Source organism: Ranitomeya variabilis, chromosome 1 (assembly GCF_051348905.1).
Source record: "Ranitomeya variabilis isolate aRanVar5 chromosome 1, aRanVar5.hap1, whole genome shotgun sequence".
In the NCBI taxonomy this organism is placed as follows: Eukaryota; Metazoa; Chordata; class Amphibia; order Anura; family Dendrobatidae; genus Ranitomeya; species Ranitomeya variabilis.
The window spans coordinates 667,651,003-667,674,503 of NC_135232.1; the positions used below are offsets into that span (position 1 = coordinate 667,651,003).

Here is a 23,501-nt window from a genome sequence, read left to right on the forward strand (position 1 = left end):
TGTGGGTGAGAGTGTAACACTTGAGGAGATACATGGAGGCGTAGCACTGCAGAGAGCTCTGTGGGTGAGAGTGTAACACTTGAGGGAGGAGATACTGTACATGGAGGTGTAGCACTGCAGGGAGCTCTGGGGGTGAGAGTAAGAGTGAGGGAGGAGATACATGGAGGTGGAGCACTGCAGGGAGCTCTGGGGGTGAGAGTGTAACACTTGAGGAGGTACACGGATGTGTAGCACTGCAGAGAGCTCTGTGGGTGAGAGTGTAACACTTGAGGAGATACATGGAGGTGCAGCACTGCAGAGAGCTCTGGGGGTGACAGTAACACTTGAGGAGATACATGGAGGTGTAGCACTGCAGAGAGCTCTGGGGGTGAGAGTGTAACACTTGAGGAGATACGAGGCGTAGCACTGCAGAGAGCTCTGTGGGTGAGAGTGTAACACTTGAGGAGATACGAGGCGTAGCACTGCAGAGAGCTCTGTGGGTGAGAGTGTAACACTTGAGGAGGTACACGGATGTGTAGCACTGCAGAGAGTTCTGGGGGTGAGAGTAACACTTGAGGAGATACACGGATGTGTAGCACTGCAGAGAGCTCTGGGGGTGAGAGTAACACTTGAGGAGATACATGGAGGTGCAGCACTGCAGAGAGCTCTGTGGGTGAGAGTGTAACACTTGAGGAGGTACACGGATGTGTAGCACTGCAGAGAGCTCTGTGGGTGAGAGTGTAACACTTGAGGAGGTACACGGATGTGTAGCACTGCAGAGAGCTCTGTGGGTGAGAGTGTAACACTTGAGGAGATACATGGAGGCGTAGCACTGCAGAGAGCTCTGTGGGTGAGAGTGTAACACTTGAGGGAGGAGATACTGTACATGGAGGTGTAGCACTGCAGGGAGCTCTGGGGGTGAGAGTAAGAGTGAGGGAGGAGATACATGGAGGTGGAGCACTGCAGGGAGCTCTGGGGGTGAGAGTGTAACACTTGAGGAGGTACACGGATGTGTAGCACTGCAGAGAGCTCTGTGGGTGAGAGTGTAACACTTGAGGAGATACATGGAGGTGCAGCACTGCAGAGAGCTCTGGGGGTGAGAGTGTAACACTTGAGGAGATACATGGATGTGCAGCACTGCAGAGAGCTCTGGGGGTGAGAGTGTAACACTTGAGGAGATACATGGAGGTGTAGCACTGCAGAGAGCTCTGGGGGTGAGAGTGTAACACTTGAGGAGATACATGGAGGCGTAGCACTGCAGAGAGCTCTGTGGGTGAGAGTGTAATTGAGGGAGGAGATACTGTACATGGAGGTGTAGCACTGCAGGGAGCTCTGGGGGTGAGAATAAGAGTGAGGGAGGAGATACATGGAGGTGTAGCACTGCAGGGAGCTCTGTGAGCTACAGTGAGTAAGAGTGATACTTTTATATTGTACAGTATATCTGATGAGCAACTAGTGCAATAACTGGCACAGGGTGGAGGCATCAGTGTAACAGCTGTACAGAAATATCAGCTAAACTGGGAGTAGGAGAATGTTGGGTTGACCTAGCTTATAAAAGTGCATCTTGATCAGCACACCCATCCCTATGACATCCATATCCCCTAGGACACCATATGCACAGAGGTTGCACAGCTGGGTCAACCCTTCCAAATTAAGGAAAGTTAAACAAAAAGGTAGTAGCAGTAAATGTTACATAAACTAATATAGAATAAAGGAACAAGCCACCGCTAACTGCCAGAAATAATTTTTTTCACTGAAGTAGTCTAGACTGCATTAATAAAATGCCATTCTGAACCCAAATGGTTCTATCAATTCTTTTGACTGTCACGTGTCGAGGGGAGGTATTTTTTCCACAGAAAAGGCGTGAAAAGATTGCAATTGCTCAAACACTCACTTTTCTGCACCTGACGAGGCTGTATATTGACTCCACAACCCAGATCTTTACCACCGCCATTATGCAGCATCAAAATAGTTGCACCAAACACATCTTTTTTACACACTCCATCCCTGATCTTTAGTCCACAGATTACAACTACAGCCATGGCCATTACATGCTACAATCATAGGGATAAAGATGATCAGTAGAGAACGGCTAATACATTTCTGACAGATGGAACAGATTTCCATCAGTCAGAAATGACGGTTGTCATAAACAGTCATTTTTTTAACTAGCTCTAGAAATAAACCACATTTGTCAGCTTTCAGATGGGCATAACAGTGCTCTTTTTTTGGCTTGTGTATCAACCAAAGCATCTGGACCTCTCACAGTTCATCAGAAGTCAGAATTATGGTCCTCCAACTCCAGTTCTAAGGAGCCATGAGAAGTTTCTGTTTTGCATCCATAATAAGGTTACAGAAAAGCATCTACATTAAATCCATTTTAATTTCAATGCTGAAGTCTTGGGATCCAACCCCACCACGGTCATCATCTACAATGATGTTCTCCTTATGCTTTTGTGGGTTTCATCCCACACTCCAAAGACATACTGATAGGGAATGTAGATTGTGAGCCCCAATGGGGACAGTGATGGTAATGTCTGTAAAGCGCTGTTTAATTAATGGCGCTATATGAGCGAGTAAAATAAATAATAAAATAAATAAAATGGCTGTAGTTAACAAAATATACTAGTTTGTACATAGGGATGGAAAAATACACGTATAATCCGACTTTTTTTTAGGTTTTGGCATTTCGTTAACACATGCAATGGTGGAATTACACAAGTGAGGTTTGTGGCAACTACTCACCTCCTTAGGTTTTTTTTTTTTTTAAAGGTCAGTTAGTAAAGAAATTTAGTGGGAAATGTGAATCAGCATGCAACGTTTACACATATAGGGCTCAATTTATGAACACTGGCATTTTGGGTGCCAGTTTTAAAATAGGTCTGCGGTATTAAGATGCGTCAAATTCTTTAATTGATACACGCCAGTTAATGAGTTACAGCATATGATCACCTGCATGCGCCACGCCGTAAGTGTTGGACACATGGCATCCTAATTGGATACCAATACCAAGATGGAGATGCCAGGAGATCGGTGGGGAACGCAGAAGCCATGAGTAGAAGAGGAGCTCCTGTTCCACAAACAGCATATGTTTATTTTGTGTTTTTTTTACTTTGCCTTGTTCTGTCTTTCTTTAACCACCCTGGGCCCACTGATTATAAGTTGCAAAGTAGGGGAGAACCTCTTTTGGCCGTACACAGTGTCCGACTGGGGTGGCTAGAGCAACTCTGTGAGCCCACTATAAAGTTACATGCAAATATTACACAATATGTTAGTGGCTTACTCCTGCACATAGGCCCACCGGGGGATTGACCTGTACTTGTATGATACAGTCTGAGCCTAGCTGTACATGTATAGATGCTACGTGGTGTACTCCCCATAAAACTGGAAAATTTTCACATGGACTCTGTTTCAGGATTTTTGAGAGTGAAAACTCTTGTTGGTGTAGAGAATTGTTGTATATTACTGTAAACATATTGCTGGCTTATTTTTACATGGTTTCTGTGTATAAATATCTGCTCGAATGCTTTAACACTTTTTTTATATAACAAAAAAATTATACTTGTTTGTCATAAAGATACGAGAAGGTTGATATGACCATCAACAGGACATCACAACAGCTGTAATCATCAGGGTTCCGGCTTGCAGGAATGTAATCCCAGTAAACTGTCACCTTTCAAAAGGAAACAGTCACCTGATTCATGATACCTGAACCACAGTGTAACGTTAGTGGGTGTGGACCCACTGTGCCACGCGCCAGACTTACCCTGGAGGGGCGTGACTCAGTGTCTAGCGGGTCTTTACTAAGGCATCTGATGGTGAGGATAGGCTGGGCTGCGGGTAGACACCAGGTACCACTCCAGGGCAGTCGCCGGGACTGCATCAGCTGACCGAAGGGTCAGAAGCGCGGGTAGGAGGTACAGGAGAGCAAGACAGAAGCGTAGTCAGACAGCCTAAGGTCGGGACAAGCAGCATAGGATCAGGGTTACAAAGCTGAGGTCAGGAGTGGAAAGGTCAGACAGGATGGGTGTCCAAGCTTGGTCAATAAAGAGAAAATCAATACAAACAACAGGACACTAGCAGATGAACTAACTATGAACCAATGATTGGGCATAGAGTGGTGAGATTTGCAGCCTAATATAGATCATGTTGGAATAGGAAAGGCGAGGGAACCTAATATCTGCAGTACACAGCAGGGTTAAATTCCTGCAGAGACTGGCCACACCCTCCTAAGGCCAAATGGAAGCTGCATGTTGGTGCAGCAGTGCTGAGGAGTGCTGCAAAAGGCAAACTCAAAGAGACGCAGCCACGCGGTGACCATGGTGATTTGGGCATGCAAGTTAAAGCTGTGATACATGGGCAGCATGAGTCGGAGACCGGCTCTCGCATTAAAAGAAAAAAAAACCCAAAAACATTTATGTTCTACTCTGGAACACTGTAGTCATTTGGAGAAAAACTAAACTTGAAAGGTGGCCGGAGACAGGGTTGACTAATACAAGAGGAGGACTTATCTCCGCCCCTTTAGCTAAAGTGATAAATCTCTTCGTATGTGTTTATAGGATGAGATTTATCACTCAAGCTAACTGGACGAGGAGGAGCAACAAGAAATCTGCCTCTTGGACTAATCAGCTTGTTCCCAGCCACATTGTCAACTATGCCGCAGCACTTCAGAGAAGAATATAGATGTTTGTAATGATGGAGCCGGACTTTGATCCATGTTGCGCGGGGTTTGTATCTTGGACATATGACAGGTTCTCTTCCAAATTTCCAGTTTAAAATCAGATTTTTGGTCTCTCCAATTTTGGTGATTTTCAGAAGACACATCCATAGGCCTAAATGGCATGCAAAGCACATCTTACATCTATGCACACCTTAAACCTTTATTTTAGAGAGGTGTGGGGCATCACTTTCAGCCACTAATATCCATTTTTATGACTTTTTAATAAAAAAAAACAACAAAATTAAATGAAGGTGCAAGAATGTGTAAAGTGCTTACTGGCACATTGTGAGTGTGCCAGGTGTCTACTTTTTGAGAACATATGGATCTGGGAGTTGGTTTATTATATTTTTTTTATTTTGTAATTTAGGCTTAATTGGTAAATTTCAAAAGAGTTAAATTCTCTTTACTACCAGAGGTGCAAAATGTCCCAAACTCCTGGCAGGGAAAGGAATGTTCCAATATGGCAGCACGGTGGCTCAGTGGTTAGCACTGCAGCCTTGCAGCGCTGGGGTCCTGGGTTCAAATCCCACCAAGGACAGCATCTGCAAGGAGTTTGTATGTTCTCCCCGTGTTTGCGTGGGTCTCCTCCGGGTTCTCTGGTTTTCGCCCACATTCCAAAGACAATACTGATAGGGAATCTAGATTGTGAGCCCCAATGGGGACAGTGTCAATAATATTTGTAAAGCGCTGTGGAATTAATGGCGCTATATAAGTAAAATAAATAAATATGACTTTGCTAGGCTTTCTTTATGCTGACCACAGAAAAGATTGATGTTGGCAGATCTCATACTGTAGGTCCTAGGGTGTTGCTAATGTTTGAATTTCACACACAAAAAATAAATAAGTGTATTTTCAGAAACAACACCCTTCTGGGCAAGGGGCTAGTATTGCAGCTTTGCTCGATTTATGGGGTTAGTGCTGGGCTGTCCTACAAGAAAGCCTACGGGTGGCGCTGCTTCTAGAAAAGAAAAAAGGAAAGTAGGTACTTTTATAATATCTATGGGCCACTGAAAAGTAGGATACATGATGGACTATAATATGGAGCTAGCAGGAAAGAAATTATTGGATTGTGTATTTATTTTTATTACATTGATCTGGAGAGAAAATCTCCTATGGTCATTAACACCCCCCGACATTTTAAACTATTTGGTAGAAATGAAGACTTACGCATGACTTCATCGTGATCCTGCAGAAATCGCTCCAAAACTATCCGGGCGACCAACGCTGGAGAAAAGTCTACCTGTACAGGGGAATAAATACATTCTACCGTAAGCAAGATTTTCCTGTGTCTGTTGTATCACCAGTTACGTCAAGACTAAGAACACCCAATGATGGTGTCCAAACACTAGACATTTTGGACCAATTTAGACCATTTTCTGCCAAATATTGGCGGCTTTTCATGACAGTCCAGACATTACATTCTGTACTTTGATTATGAGACACAGATATTAGAATTCAGCCTACGTTTTATGTGTGAGTTATACTCATATTTTATTGTGATAGAACACTTACCCATTATAGCATGTTTTCTGTTGATTAAGGATTCAAGTTTGACCTGATGTGTAACCCAAATTTACACATATCAAGGAAAGAGTTAGTGACATAACGCAGGGCACACAGATGCCATTTGTGCTGGATCCGTATACCGATGGACTTCTTAAAGAGGACATGTCAGTTGTTAAAAAAATGAGATAAATACCCTTTATAAATCCCTGAGCTCTCCTGCTTCTGTCACTCTTTTCTAATTTGAGATGCATCAGTTAATTGCAGAGATATTCACATTTGCTGCTTTTGGAGAGAAATATGTGAAATCTCTGATTGTAGGGCAACTGTGCGTTTCTTATGAGTCTTCTATGGGGGGGTGGTCTTTCCCGCAACCCACACAGATGATGTCAATCACAGCTCGCAGATCATCTATCAGTCTCAGAAGCTGCTGAGCTCTGATTGGAGGCATTTAGATAGGAGGGGAGGAAGCACAGGCCCCAGAGAAGACTAAAGAAACATTCAATTGAACTAAAAGCAGAGATGCCACATACCGCGCTCCAAAAGCAACAAATGTGAATATCTCTGCAATGAAGTGAAAATATAAACACAGAGCTTTACAAGGTATTTGACTCAATTTTTTGAGCAAGTGACAGGTCATTTTTAATCTGGCCATATACATTAGTTTGCGGTCATTCGGCTAATGGCTATCTCCAATTTCCTGGTTAAATACAACTTGGCCTTATTGAAGAAAATTTTCTTTTTAAAGAGGGTTTTTAGAGATTAGAAAAAAAAAAAAAATACAGAAAAACAGGAATGTCATAAGACAAAACAATAAGTTGCCAGTCCAAAGCACATGCCACTCCTGCAGTGATAACGTCCTGACCACTGCAGCCAATGAGTGGCCTCAGTGGTGATGTGCGGACAATGACTATGGAGGCTAGCTGTATGGCTATATCGGTGACTGCCGCCTCACCAACCACCCGAGCTGCCGTATCCCCGACCTTCTGTCTCTTCCCCAGTATCCCATAGAATGTAAGTCCGCAAGGACAGGGTCCTCTTCCCTCTGTACCAGTCAGTCATCGTAAATTTGTGTACTGTAAATGATATCTATAACCCAGTATGTAACCCCTTTCTCATATACAGCACCATGTTAATGGTGCTATATAAATAAATGATAATAATAATAATATATAGGAAGTAGTGATGAGCGAATATACTTGTTACTCGAGATTTCCCAAGCACACTATTTTTGCTCGGAGATTTAGTTTTCATCACCGCAGCTGAATGATTTACATCTGTTAGCCAGTATAAGTACATCTGGGGGTTGCCTGGTGGCTAGGGAATCCTCACATGTTATCAAGCTGGCTAAGAGATGTAAATCATTCAGCTGCAGGGATGAAAACTAAATCTCAGAGCATTAAAAAATACTTGGAGGTTACCCAAGCGTGCTCGGGAAATCTCGAGTTACGAGTATATTCGCTCATCACTAATAGGAAGTCATCACAGAGATCATCAGGGCTGCTGGGATTTCAACTGGTTTCGAAGATCTTATTTCTTCCAAAAGTTTAGCAAAGTTTGTAAACGCTCCCCCAAAAAAACATTTTTAATGTTCCAAATGTTTTTAAAATAAATATTTAATTTTTAAAAAATAATGTATACACATATACCCTGTGTAGTTTGATCCTGCAGTTAAAGTGAACCTGTCAGCAGAATTTTGCTAGGCAAACTACATACATGGACATGTTGCCGCTGTTACATTGATTAAAATGATACCTGGGGTGAAGACATCTGTCCTGTAGTTCTTGTGTAATGTGTTAGAAGTTTTCAGTTAATGAGATGTCCGTGCTCCAGGGCGGGGCTGTGGGCAGAATCTTATCATCCTCCTCCAAGCCACAGAAACCAAATAAAGACCTGCCCACAGGCCGCCCTGAAGCACAAGCAGTCTGTATCTATGATGAGGAACGTATTTGTGCTTCGGGGTGGCCTGTGGCAGGTCTTTCCTTGGTTGTACAGATACATACATATAGAATTGCAAGACACTTCATTATGCACTGATTAAACTTTCTGTAAATCAGAGAACTTCAAATGAAGGATTCACAATTCTGTCCATACACCCAGGCTCGGACTGGCCTACAGGGAACAGGAGAATCCTCTGGTGGGCCACCACCCTCTTATATGGGGCGTACTTGGCACAATATACTTAAATCACTATATACAGACAGAGACGGCATCTTATAAATTTAACAATCTACTCAGTTCATTGTTATATAAATTGTTGATTGAGGATAATGTCACATTTGCATGTAGCAGAAAAGTGGGGCCCTGGAGTTGGTTAATAGTGGGCCCTTGGCTCCCCAGTCTGACACCAATTAGGGCCATCATATAAGCTCCCACTGGTCTGTAACAGTCTGGGGTGTGTAAAGCTGATGCAAAAGATTCTTTTCAACAAGTGTGAACAATGGCCCCCTGCTACCTGTGCATACTGCCTTGGTAGGCTGACTACTAGATGCAATGGTGTACGCGGTTTGCCAGCGCCCGGAGCAATTGGCACTTCCAGTGTCCCTTCCACCACTCCATTCCTGAAGCCCTCTTACCCCAAGCACTGGAATAGCTATCAGAGAAAGATATTGATTTGAGTATAGTTTGCTCTTTGAGCCGTCCAGGATTTTTCTTTTTTTGCTGAAATCAAGCAAAGTTTTAACTCCATAGGCTACGTTCCCACGATGAGTATTTGGTTAGTTTTTTTGTTGCAGACATTCTGCACATAACAGTTACATTAAGTTACTTGCATTTTTTTCATTGGGTATTTTTACCTGCGCTATCAACACACCACTTTGTCTATTTTTGGTATGTCATGTATGAAATAAAAGGAAATCTGTTAGACGCTTTGCTAAGCAATCCGAGGGAAGCATGATATGGGGACTGAGACCCTGATTCTAGTGATGTCACTTACTACACTGCTGTAATTTACATGCAATCCCATTTTTCTCTGAATGCTGAGCTCTGTATAACCCACTCCCACACCAAAGATTGGCAGCTGTCACAACCCACAAAGGTCGAACCAGTGGATTGCACAACAAACACCAACAACGGGAATGGAAAAAGGGGGAGGAACACCCTCACAATAGGGAACGAGGGATGGTGCACATCCTAACAGCCTGTGAATATCTCTAAGCTCCCCTAACGTCCTATGCGGGTCATTACCCCCACTGCCGTCATGTGCCTCGTCCTTAGCCATCACCTCACTATACCCTGACTAGTGCACTGGCCGGCAAGGACGCTAGCCTCACCACTGCTAGTACGAGACAGACAAAGACAAGGAATTACGTAACTTAGCTTTCAAAATTCTGCTGCAAGCTTCACACAGAAGAGGATTCGGATCAAGGATCTCAAGCAGCTGATACACGCTGACATCAAAGAGCTCCCAACTTGATACCTGGTCTCCAGAGAAAAATTATTACCAACAGTCAGCTGATGTATCATGTGGCTATTTAAAGGATAGTGGGAGTGGTCACCACCCACATCAGCAGACAAGCAACCTGCCAGCACGGAAACTGACATTAACCCTTGCTGGCACGAAAGCAAAAAACAATGTTTAAATTAATGCAGAGGCAGAGCTGTCGCGAATCCAAAAATGAATCGTGACAGTACCCCCCTTTCAATGAGGGGTCTCTGGACCCTTAAAACCGGACCTCACCAGAAACGACATACGGTGAGGACGCCTCAACCCACAAGGATTCACCTCCGCAGTCACCTGTTCCACAGGTTTACAGCAAACGCAGCCCGATGGTGAAAGAAATAACGTAGACATCAGAGGCGCAACAAATCTCCAGAGCGACAACCTGTGGAATACGCCTGCGCTTGAGCAGTAGGTCAACTGGAAGAAAAAAAAGACGGTCTGGTTGGTAATAGTAAAAGCGGATAGGATAAGGCTCAACCACTGGTGCTCAGGGGTAAAACGGTAGGACAATACAAAAGATCTAACCCCGGCATACTCCAAAAACGTGAAGACAGACCTGTTACTTAAGCTTTTCTAATTTATCTTGTGCAAAAGAGAATGGTTTCCAATGTTTTGGCTCAGGCATGAGCCTTCATCAGGAAGACAATCTTATGGTAGTTATATCGTATGTAGGTCCCGGGCTCTCAGATTGCCCTATGGAAGTCTGTCAAAAGTGGTCTTGATTGGCCAGCAGAATGGAATTAAATAAAACTGTTCACACACATAGTGGACTATCCTTTGTTATCAATTGCTAGGAATACAGATGTATTGAGGTACACTTAGCCTTTGTATCTTTCAAAAGTAATGGAATGCGCATAAGGAATTGTAAGAGGTAGATCACAATGAGCCATATTCACTGTTCATAGGGAAGGCTCCATTACAGATAGAATACCAGCTGCCTGCTTCTTCCTTAAATAGTTCTTGAATAATTTGGAGGTGTGCTTTGGGTCATTGTCCTGTTGTAGGATGAAATTGGCTCTAATCAAGCGCTTTCCACAGGGTATGACATGGCGTTGCAAAATGGAGTGATAGCCTTCATTATTCAATATCCCTTTTACCTTGTACATATCACCCACTTTACAAGCACCAAAGCAACCCCAGACCATCACATTACCTCCACCATGCTTGACAGATGGCGTCAGACACTCTTCCAGCATCTTTTCAGTTGTTCTTTGTTCTGCGTCTCACAAATGTTCTTCTGTGTGATCCAAACACCTCAAACTTGGATTCGTCTGTCCATAACACTGTTTTCCAATCTTCCTATGTCCAATGTCTGTGTTCTTTTGCCCATATTAATCTTTTCCTTTTATTAGCCAGTCTCAGATATGGCTTTTTCTTTGCCACTCTGCCATGAAGGCCAGCATCCTGGAGTCGCCTCTTCACTGTAGACGTTGACACTGGCGTTTTGTGTGTACTATTTAATGAAGCTGCCAGTTGAGGAACTGTGAAGCGTATATTTCTCAAACTACAGACTCTAATGTACTTGTCTTGTGGCTCAGTTGTGCAGCGGGGCCTTAGACTTCTCTTTCTACGCTGGTTAGAGCCTATTTATGCTCTCCTCTGAAGGGAGTAGTACACACCATTGTAGGAAATCTTCAGTTTCTTTGCAAATTCTTACATGGAATAGCCTTAATTCCTATTAACAAGAATAGACTGTCGAGTTTCACATGAAAGTTCTTTTTTTCTGGCCATTTTGAGAGTTTAATGGAACCAACAAATGTAATGCTCAAGATTCTCAACTAGCTCAGAGCAAGGTCAGGTTTATAGGTTCTCTAATCAGCCAAACTGTTTTCAGCTGTGCTAACATACTTGCACAAGGGTTTTCAAGGGTATTCTAACCATCAATTAGCCTTCTTACACAGTTAGCAAACACAAAGTACCATAAGAACGCTGGAGTGATGGTTGTTGGAAATGGGCCTCAATACACCTATGAAGATATTGCGTTACAAACCAGAAGATTGCAGCTAGAATCATTTACCACATTAACAATGTATAGAGTGTATTTCTGAATCATTTAGTGTTAGCTTCATTGGAAAAAACTGTGCTTTTCTTTCAAAAATACAGTTGTGGCCAAAAGTATTGACACCCCTGCAATTCTGTCAGATAATACTCAGTTTCTTCCTGAAAATGATTGCAATCACAAATTCTTTGGTATTATTATCTTCATATAATTTGTCTTAAATGAAAAAAACACAAAAGAGAATGATGCAAAAAGCAAAACATTGATCATTTCACACAAAACTCCAAAAATGGGCCAGACAAAAGTATTGGCACCCTCAGCCTAATACTTGGTTGCACAACCTTTAGCTTGGTTGCACAACCTTTAGCTTAAATAACTGCGACCAACCACTTTCGGTAACCATCAATGAGTTTCTTACAATGCTCTGCTGGAATTTTAGACCATTCTTCTTTGGCAAACTGCTCCAGGTCCCTGATATTTGAAGGGTGCCTTCTCCAAACTGCCATTTTTAGATCTCTCCACAGGTGTTGTATGGGATTCAGGTCTGGACTCATTGCTGGCTACCTTAGAAGTCTCCAGTGCTTTCTCCCAAACCATTTTCTAGTGCTTTTTGAAGTGTGTTTTGGGTCATTGTCCTGCTAGAAGACCCATGACCTCTGAGTGAGAAAGCTGGGTCTCCCACTGGGCCCCACAATATGCTGCAAAATTTGTTGGTAGTCTTCAGACTTCATAATGCCATGCACACGGTCAAGCAGTCCAGTGCCAGAGGCAGCAAAGCAACCCCAAAACATCAGGGAACCTCCGCCATGCTTGACTGTAGGGACCGTGTTCTTTTCTTTGAATGCCTCTTTCTCTCCTGTAAACTCTATGTTGATGCCTTTGCCCAAAAAGCTCTACTTTTGTTTCATCTGACCAGAGAATATTTTTCCAAAACGTTTTAGGCTTTTTCAGGTAAGTTTTGGCAAACTCCAGCCTGGCTTTTTTATGCCTCGGGGTAAGAAGTGGGGTCTTCCTGGGTCTCCTGCCATACAGTCCCTTTTCATTCAGATGCCGACGGATAGTACGGGTTGACACTGTTGTACCCTTGGACCAGGGCAGCTTGAACTTGTTTGGATGTTAGTCGAGGTTCTTTATCCAACATCCGCACAATCTTGCGTTGAAATCTCTTGTCAATTTTTCTTTTCCGTCCACATCTAGGGAGGTTAGCCACAGTGCCATGGGCTTTAAACTTCTTGATGACACTGCGCACGGTAGACACAGGAACATTCAGGTCTTTGGAGATGGACTTGTAGCCTTGAGATTGCTCATGCTTCCTCACAATTTGGTTTCTCAAGTCCTCAGACAGTTCTTTGGTCTTCTTTCTTTTCTCCATGCTCAATGTGGTACACACAAGGACACAGGACAGAGGTTGAGTACACTTTAATTCATGTCAACTGGCTGCAAGTGTGATTTAGTTGTTGCCAACACCTGTTAGGTGCCACAGGTAAGTTACAGGTGCTGCTAATTACACAAATTAGAGAAGCATCACATGATTTTTCGAACAGTGCCAATACTTTTGTCCACCCCCTTTTTTATGTTTGGTGTGGAATTATATCCAATTTGGCTTTAGGACAATTCTTTTTGTGTTTTTTCATTTAAGACAAATTAAATGAAGATAATAACAACAAAGAATTTGTGTTTGCAATCATTTTCAGGAAGAAACTGAGTATTATCTGACAGAATTGCAGGGGTGTCAATACTTTTGGCCACAACTGTAAGGACATTTCTAAGTGATCCTAAACTTTTGAACGGTAGTGTATGTATACAAACAAACAGGAGGGCCCCATCAAAAAGTTAAATGGGGTCAACCTAAAGCATGTCAAATAGATAAATAAAAGATAAAAAGAAAAATAAACATGCCAAAGGTCAGGGACCACCGTATAAATAACAATATTTTTTATTGAAGTATACAAAAAGCTAACAGACAGTAATAACACTTAAAAACTATCAAGAATATGCACCCATAACAGGGAATTAGCCCAAAATTTGATCCCAGAACTTTGAATTTTGATGACTGATCAATTCTAGCATAGAAAGAAGCAAATCTCTACTGTCTCCTTCCCCATAATCCTGCAGAATGTAAGCCCGCAAGGGCAGGGTCCGATTCGCTCTGTACCAGTCTGTCATTGTTAGTTTGTTTACTGTAAGTGATATCTGTATTTTGATGTAACTCATTCTCATGTACAGCACCATGGAATTATTGGTGCTATATAAATAAATAATAATAATAATAATCAGATGATCCCAGCTTCAAGTCCCCTAAGGGTACTATTAAATACAGTAAAAAGTAAAAAAAAAAAAAAAATAGAATAAAAAAAAAACACAAACAAAATCATCCCCCGTTTGCCCCATTGAAAATTAAACAATTAAAAAAAGCAATATGTATTTGGTATCGTTAAATTTATTCAACCAGTAAATGGTGTATTAAAAAAAAAAGAAGCCAGAATTACGTCTTTTGGTTTGCCACGACACTGCAATAAAATAAAATAAGAGGTGATCAGAATATCATGCCTACCCCAAAATGGAATCAATAAAAATGTCAGCTCAGGGTGCAAAAAATATGCCCTTCACTCAGCCCCATATACCAAAAAATGAAAACGTTACAGGTGTCAATAAATGGTGATAAAAGTCAAAAATTTTCCTCCTAAATTTTTTTTCACCACTTAAAAAAAAAAGAAAAATAAAACATATTTGGCATCTGCGTGCTCGTATTGAATTGGACAATCATATTACGTGGTAAATTGGTAAATTTAAAAAAAAATCACAAGACTATTGTGGAATTGCACCTTTTTTTGCAATTGGAATTTTTTTCCCCATTTTCCTGTACACTATGTGGCAGAATGAATGGAGTCATTCAAAAGTACAACTCGTCCTGCAAAAAACAAGCCCTCATGCGGCTATGGGACTGAAAAATAAGAAATGCTATGACTCTTGGAATAAGGGGAGGAAAAAACCTAACATGAAAAAAAAAAGAGAAACTTACCGGGAGTGAAGAGGTTAAAGGGCTTGTCCACTACTAGAACAACACTTTCTCACTCGGAGTGTTTGCCTCCATTAAAATAAAAACATGTATACTTACCTCTCATGGCGCCATTCCAGCAGTTGCGTTCCGGGGCCTCACGTGAGGTTGCCCGATCAGTGCTGGCTTCATTGTCCTTGCCTTCGGACGTATAAATAATAAACAGAGAGCTGTGGCTGGCCGCAGAAGGCGAGGACAATCAAGCCAGCACTGATTGGGCACACGGCTCAGTGACGTAACAACCTCATGTCAGTGCCGGGAGAGTGACTACTGACACCGCTGAAACAGCGCCGGCACGAGGGGTGAGTATAAGCGTTTTCATGTTAACGGCAGAAAACATTGGGAGTGAGAAGGGGTTGTCCTAATAGTGGCCACCTTGGGTTTTTCCGTTTTCATTTTTTCTTCCCCTTCTTCCCAGAGCCATAACTTTGTTATATTTCTGTCAATATGGTCATGTGAGGGCTTGTTTTTTGCAGGACCAGCTGTTCTTTGGAACTACACCATTGATTTTACCATATAGTGTACTGGAAAACAGGAAACAAATTCCACGTGTGGTGAAATTGCAAAAAAAAAAAAGTGCAATTGCACAATTATTTTTTTGTACAATTTTTACTAAATGCTAAAACTGACCTGCTATTATGATTATTCAGGTCATTACAAGTTCGTAGGTACCAGACATGTATAGGGTTTTTTTTTTAATTTAAGTGGTGAAAACAAAATCCAAAGTTTGTAAAAAAAAAAAAAAAAGGGGGGGGGAGCCATTTTTCTGGCTCTCGGTTATTTTTTGTGCGCTGAGCTGATGTTTTTAAGGATACCATTTTATTGTAAACTAGATGGCAGCCCGATTCGAAAGAATCGGGAGTCTAGAATCCATATATACTTTATTTATTCAAATGTAAGAATAATACAATTAATAAATAATAGTAAGAAAGAACAAAAAATGGCTGCACTCACCAGCTCTTGACAATTCTTGACAGTACGGCACATTTCTGATTGGTCGCTCGCGGCAGGCGGCAACCAATCAGAAAAGTGCCGCGCACCACGAAGGCATATATCTTTGTCCACCCTGAGCGGGTGTAGGACGCTGGTGACGTCACTTATCTCCGGACATTATCTCCGGACAAAGCCACGGAAGTTGGCACAAATTGCCGGAAGTAGTATTCTAGGCAATTATATATTAGATTTTAATGTTATCAGTGTTTACCTTTGAACGTTTATATTGTATTGTCCTGTCACCAGCCATGTGTACGATTATCGGCCGAAAGCCTCTCTGGAACCAATAATCACCCCATGTAAAGGTATCTTTATAAGTTAAACATTCAGAATACTATGACTTTTATCATATCCTGAACAGTCAAGTTTTTTATGAACCGTTAAGGTTTTCTGGTTGAAGTAAAAAAAACTCTGAGTGTTTACAGTTTGAAACCATAAAATGTTGAAAAATTATGTCATTCTTGAGTATATCACTCAATGGTGCTCATAAACGTGTCAAATTTGATCTATAATATACTTTAATATACGTAACTTTAATCTTTAATATACTTAAGAACAGGGCCCCAGACATCACACAACAACCTCTGAAACACCGCACAGTGGTCCAAAATATCGCTGTGCTCTGCCTGGGGCCCCATATGCTGCCTGGGGCCCCTGTGCTCTGCCTGGGGCCCCATATGCTGCCTGGGGCCCCTGTGCTCTGCCTGGGGCCCCATGTTCTGCCTGGGGCCCCTGTGCTCTGCCTGGGGCCCCTGTGCTCTGCCTGGGGCCCCATATGCTGCCTGGGGCCCCTGTGCTCTGCCTGGGGCCCCTGTGCTCTGCCTGGGGCCCCTGTGCTCTGCCTGGGGCCCCTGTGCTCTGCCTGGGGCCCCATATGCTGCCTGGGGCCCCTGTGCTCTGCCTGGGGCCCCTGTGCTCTGCCTGGGGCCCCATGTTCTGCCTGGGGCCCCTGTGCTCTGCCTGGGGCCACTGTGCTCTGCCTGGGGCCCCATATGCTGCCTGGGGCCCCTGTGCTCTGCCTGGGGCCCCATATGCTGCCTGGGGCCCCTGTGCTCTGCCTGGGGCCACTGTGCTCTGCCTGGGGCCCCATAGGCTGCCTGGGGCCCCTGTGCTCTGCCTGGGACCACTGTGCTCTGCCTGGGGCCCCATATGCTGCCTGGGGCCCCTGTGCTCTGCCTGGGGCCACTGTGCTCTGCCTGGGGCCCCATATGCTGCCTGGGGCCCCTGTGCTCTGCCTGGGGCCCCTGTGCTCTGCCTGGGTGTAGGACACTGGTGACGTCACTTATCTCCGGACATTAGCTCCGGACATTAGCTCCGGACATTATCTCCGGACATTAACTCCGGACATTAACTCCGGACATTAGCTCCGGAAGTTGGCACAAATTGCAGGAAGTAGTATTCTAGGCAATTATATATTAGATGGGCATTTCCTGAAGGAAATACATGGTGCTTGAACAGCGCTACCAGCTTTACAGCAGCACTTTTCACACACGGGACTGGGGGGGCGCGCTTACTTTTGCAACCGGGGCCGGGGGCGCGCTTACTTTTGCAACCGGGGGCGCACTTACTTTTGCACCTGGAGGCGCACTTACTTTTGCACCCGGGGGCGCACTTACTTTTGCACCCGGGGGCGCACTTACTTGGTTGGTGGGGCCCCTCGTCCTCCGATTGGGTGGGTGGGGACCCTCGGCCTCCGATTTGGTGGGCGGGGAACGGCCTCCGATTTGGTGGGCGGGGACCCTCGGCCTCCGATTTGCTGGGCGGGGCCCCTCGGCCTCCGATGTGGTGGGCGGGGCCCCTCGGCCTCCGATGTGGTGGGCGGGGCCGGGCCCCTCGGCCTCCGCTTTGGTGGGCGGGGCCGCTCGGCCTTCGATTTGGTGGGCGGGGCTCCTCGGCCTCCGATTTGGTGGGCGGGGACCCTCAGCCTCCGATTTGGTGGGCGGGGACCCTCGGCCTCCGATTTGGTGGGCGGGGACCCTCGGCCTCCGATTTGGTGGGCGGGGCCCCTCGGCCTCCGCTTTGGTGGGCGGGGCCCCTTGGCCTCCGATTTGGTGGGCGGGGTCCCTCTGCCTCCGATTTGGTGGGCGGGGACCCTCGGCCTCCGCTTTGGTTGGCGGGGCCTCACGGCCTCCGATTTGGTGGGCGGGGTCCCTCTGCCTCCGCTTTGGTGGGCGGGGCCGCTCGGCCTTCGATTTGGTGGGCGGGGCTCCTCGGCCTCCGATTTGGTTGGTGGGGCCCCTCGGCCTCCGATTTGGTGGGCGGGGACCCTCGGCCTCCGATTTGGTGGGCGGGGACCCTCGGCCTCCGATTTGGTGGGCGGGGACCCTCGGCCTCCGATTTGGTGGGCGGGGCCCCTCGGCCTCCGATGTGGTGGGCGAAGCCCCTCGGCCTCCGATTTGGTTGGCGGGGCCCCTCGGCCTCCGATTTGGTGGGCGGGGACCCTCGGCCTCCGATTTGGTGGGCGGGGCCTCTCGGCCTCCGATTTGGTGGGCGGGGACCCTCGGCCTCCGATTTGGTGGGCGGGGACCCTCGGCCTCCGATTTGGTGGGCGGGGACCCTCGGCCTCCGATTTGGTGGGCGGGGACCCTCGGCCTCCGATTTGGTGGGCGGGGCCCCTCGGCCTCCGATGTGGTGGGCGAAGCCCCTCGGCCTCCGATTTGGTTGGCGGGGCCCCTCGGCCTCCGATTTGGTGGGCGGGGACCCTCGGCCTCCGATTTGGTGGGCGGGGCCTCTCGGCCTCCGATTTGGTGGGCGGGGACCCTCGGCCTCCGATTTGGTGGGCGGGGCCTCTCGGCCTCCGATTTGGTGGGCGGGGACCCTCGGCCTCCAATTTGGTGGGCGGGGACCCTCGGCCTCCGATTTGGTGGGCGGGGACCCTCGGCCTCCGATTTGGTGGGCGGGGACCCTCGGCCTCCGATTTGGTGGGCGGGGCCCCTCGGCCTCCGATGTGGTGGTCGGGGCCCCTCGGCCTCCGCTTTGGTGGGCGGGGCCGCTCGGCCTTCGATTTGGTGGGCGGGGCTCCTCGGCCTCCGATTTGGTTGGCGGGGCCCCTCGGCCTCCGATTTGGTGTGTGCTCTGCCTGGGGCAAATGTGCTCTGCCTGGGGCCCCATATGCTGCCTGGGGCCCCTGTGCTCTGCCTGGGGCCCCATATGCTGCCTGGGGCCCCTGTGCTCTGCCTGGAGCCCCATGTTCTACCTGGGGCCCCTGTGCTCTGCCTGGGGCCACTGTGCTCTGCCTGGGTGTAGGACACTGGTGACGTCACTTATCTCCGGACATTAGCTCCGGACATTAGCTCCGGACAATAGCTCCGGACAATAGCTCCGGACAATAGCTCCGGACAAAGCCACGGAAGTTGGCACAAATTGCAGGAAGTAGTATTCTAGGCAATTATATATTAGATACAATCTTTTAAAAGCCGTTATTGCATTTTATTGCAACTAACATAATTCTGGCATTTTAATTTTTTTCTCGTTACGCCATTTACTGATCGTTTGCCAACCCATTGGCGCCCTCTTATTATATGACAATTTATAAATGTTCTTCATTTTTGTTTTTAGATAAAAGCGGTTTTTAGTGGCCAAACAGTACCGTATTCTGCAATTTTTTTTTGTTTTTTACGTTTATAGATTTTCTTAACTTTGATTTTACTTAGTCTCAAATATGGAACTTGAATATTTTTATATTTTTCCCATTGTTGGCTGCTCTGATACACTGAAATACTTTTATATTGTACAGCATCAGAGCTGTCAGTTTTACACCGGCACTTAGCCTGTTGGACACAGTTTACGGCAGTGCCTTTACTTGGCATCGGGGCGATATGGCAACTGTTGGGACACACTCCCCCGATTAACCATCTAAACACCGCTGATGCAATTGGCAGCAGAATCAAGGGATTTAAACGCCAACGATCAGCGAGAACACCGATTGAGGCCGATGTGGACACAGATGACATATACTGCATTTTTGATCGGTGGCACGATTTCCTTACTCCTTAGGCCCGTAAAAAAACATCACTGAGGAATAGGGCCCTATAAAAGGGGGATCAATAGGGGTTACAAATGAATAGCTGTTACTTTGTTAATACATTTTATTTTTTTTTTTAAATTAAACAATTACCCTGGCACAAATCCTAATCCTATCACTAACACAATGCCTAGCCCTAATTAGAGTTAGAAGTAAAAATGGGAAAGCAACTCTTAGTTATGAAAAAAGAAGGTATTAAATTGTGCAATGCTCGTGATTCAATACCGTTTTCATTCATTAGCAGCTCGTCTTCTGTCATCTCTGTGGCTGCTTATGCAGAGCACAGCATTTGTGATAAGTTTGTCATAGGCTGTTGTGCTCTGCATAGGCAGCAATCCAGACTACAAAGCACACTTCATTATCCTGAGTTATCTTACTTCGATTGATGCCTATGTAGAACGCAGAAGCCGATGACAAATTCATCTTGCCCGCCTGTACTCTGCAAAAGCAACGCTGGGTGTCTACTTGCTGTGCTGTACTAAGAAGATGTAGCGCTTTACGATGATTTAACAGTGGGGGTGACACAGAGAGGGGTAGGAGCAACATTTTTTGCCCCTTGTACTGTCCCATGTGGCCCTTCCTTCCATGTGACCACTGAGGATGTAACTCTGGACGCCCCAAACAAAGTGTGAAATAAGTCAACCATCCATGATGAGAGAAGAGGACATAAAAAACCTGGAAGAGCAAATTCAACACTCGGCTCTTGAATTACATGCTGAAAAGTAATGAATGGCCTCAAACACTTGAGTTGCAGACTTCTCGGTAAGTGGAGTCCTATCCTGACAGCTTCTCGAGGCTCACAATCGCACCACCCTTTCATCTGGTATTAGACATTATGGCCAAGCTCTGTAAGGAGGAAATGATCACCCACTCAGGTTATTTCTCATCTAGTACTGGCTGTGTCCGGTCACCAATCAAATGTTGACCTGATCGCCATCTTCACCACTAACAGGTCTTAAGAAATTTCACAGTTTCCGGCAAATGCATGAGTTAATGGTGCCTGTGCCTCTGACATCATTGCTTCTATATACCGTGTGGAACTACTGCAGGTATTTATTTTGCCATCGACCAATTTAACTGGAGAACGAGGTATCACATTTAATGAGTCCTATTTTCCCAGCGTCTAGACAAGCAATGTTCAAAGCGACCATCACGTACAATTAGAAAGTCATATCTTAAAGTGATCCTGTCACAAGAACCAGTATTTGTTCAGCCTAATTATATCTGTGCGTTACTTAGGCAAAACTGCAGAGAAATCGTGAGTCAATGGCATAATAATAAAAGCTGAACTCTTGCAGATGGTGAGGATCTGACATATGGCGAGACACGCACCAGCTAGACAAATCTTAAATGTCTCTCTCAGTAAATACATGTACTGCCCATAATAAAACCATTCTAGGATAACTTTTCTTAGAAGTCTATGTTGGTCAGTTCCTCTGTTAAACCTCCTAGAAATTTATGAATAAAAGGACACACAGGTGTCACCAGGTGGAGGAAGAGTCCTATAGAGTCTGACGCCGCCCAATCAGTGCTGACCGTGAGAAGCCATTTACAGGCACAGCCTGTTCGGTAAAGCCCAGTTGTCAATTTATTCATACACTTCAAGGAGGAATAAAATAGTAAGTACACATCAAGGAGATATAAAAAAATATGTCCTAGAATTATTAGGTCATGGAGAATAAAAGTATTTAGTAAAACAGACATGTCAGGAGAGCTAACAAGTTCCCTTTACAAGGAACCGGTCATCAGGTTTTTCCAATATAAAAAAATATATATATATACTATATTTATACTATGCAGAGGGGCTCGGAACATATATACAGCACACTAGAATGCTGTAAAAGAGGACTTAAGGTGGTGGCCGCAACTTATATTGGAAATGGTCTTCTTTAACTTAATTTTATGAAGATACATTCCAAATAGTTGGTGAAAGCCTGGTCTAGGTTTCTTTTGTTGTTTTAAATGAACGGATATCTACAGTTAAAACCAGGAGTTTCCATACACTATATAAAAAGACACATATACATGTTTTTCTCAATATCTGACATGAAATCAGAATAAACCTTTCCCGTTTTAGATCAATTCGGATTACCATAATTATTAATATTTGCCAAATGCCAGAATAATGAGAGGGAGAATGTCTTAAGGGATTTTTATTACTTACTGCAAAGTCAAACGTTTACATACATTTCATTAGTATTTGGTACTCTTGTCCTTAAACTGAATAACTTGGGTCAAACGTTTAGGATCTCCTTCCACAAGCTTCTCACAATAGTTGGTCAGAATTTGGGCCCATTCCTGAGTCTTGACGAAACTCGTGAAACTGATCCATGTTTGTAGGTCACCTTGCTCGCACCAGTCTTTTCAGCTTTGCCCATAAATTTTCAATAAGATTGAGATCAGGGCTTTGTGATGGCCACTCCAAAACATTGACTTTGTTATCCTTAAGCCACTTTGTTACCATTTTGGCAGTATGTTTCGTGTCATTGTCCATTTGGAAGACCCATTTCTGCCCAAACTTCAACTTCTTGGCTGATGTCTTGAGATGTTGCTTCAGTATTGCCACATTATCTTTTTTCATGATGCCATCTATTTTGTGAAGTGCACCAGTCCCTCCTGCAGCAAAACAACCCGACAACATGATGCTGCCACCCCCGTGTTTCACAGTTGGGATGGGGTTCTTAGGCTTCCAAGCTTCTCTCTTTTCCCTCCAAATGTAATGTTGGTCATTATGCCCAATTCTAGTTTCATCAGGCCACAGGACATGTCTCCAAAAATTAAGGTCTTCGTTCCTTTGTGTACCTGCAAACATTAATCTGGCTTTTTAATGTTTCTTTTGGAGTAATGGCTTCTTCCTGGCAGAGTGGCCTTTCAGCCCATGTTGATACAGTACTCGTTTCACTAGGGAGATTGACACAATCTTACCAGTTTCCGCCATCATCTTCACAAAGTCTTTTGCTTTTGTCCTTGGGCTGATATGCACATGTTGGACCAAAGCACGTTCATCTCTGGGACACAGAACCCATCTCCTTCCTGAGCGGTATGACGGCTGAACATTCCCATCTTGTTTGTACTTGCGTATAATTGTTTGTATAGATGAACAAAGCACCTTCAGGCATCTTGAAATTTTACCCAAGGATGAGCCAGACTTTTGCAGGTCAACAATTCTGTTCCTGACATCTTGGTTGATTTCCTTAGACTTTCCCATGATGCTGCACAAAGAAGTAGTGTTTCAGATGTGCATTAAAATACATCCACAGATGTGTCTCTAATTAACTCCGATAATACGAAAAAAACAGAAGCTTCCAAACACATGACATCATCATATGGTAAGTCCAAAATTGTTTAAAGGCATAGTAATCTTCATGTATGTAAACTTTTCTTTGCAGTAAGTAATAAAAATGCCTTAAAACATTCTGCATCTCTCATTATTCTGGCAATTGGCAAATATTAATAATTATAGTAATCCTAATTGACCTAAAACGGGAAAGGTTTATTCTGATTTCATGTCAGAAAAAAACATGCATATGTGTATCTTTATATAGTGTATGTAAACGTCTGGTTTCAACTGTGTATTAAAAATGCATACTAAAAAAGGAAACAATTGATTAAAAAGATGAGAGAATGAATGGCAGACTAATACAGGGTGAGGAGTTCTATCAGCTAGAAAACTAAGACAGAAAGACATTTGCTGCCCAAGATATAGATCGAAGCACTCCTAGTGTGTACAGACCATGATGGACCGCCTTGGCAAAGGCATGAGGAGAGACATTGCAAGAACAT

General features: G+C 44.6%; 1 protein-coding gene across 3 annotated transcripts in view; it reads right to left on the bottom strand.

The window, feature by feature from the left end:
• CDIN1 (CDAN1 interacting nuclease 1) overlaps positions 1-23,501 on the bottom strand; it is a 494,484-nt gene that overhangs the window by 270,211 nt on the left and 200,772 nt on the right. For all 3 annotated transcript variants that reach the window (XM_077263831.1, XM_077263841.1, XM_077263824.1), the window contains one exon: positions 5,867-5,939. In XM_077263831.1, the coding sequence (XP_077119946.1) occupies positions 5,867-5,939 (73 nt within the window). The remainder of the gene's footprint in view (positions 1-5,866; positions 5,940-23,501) is intronic.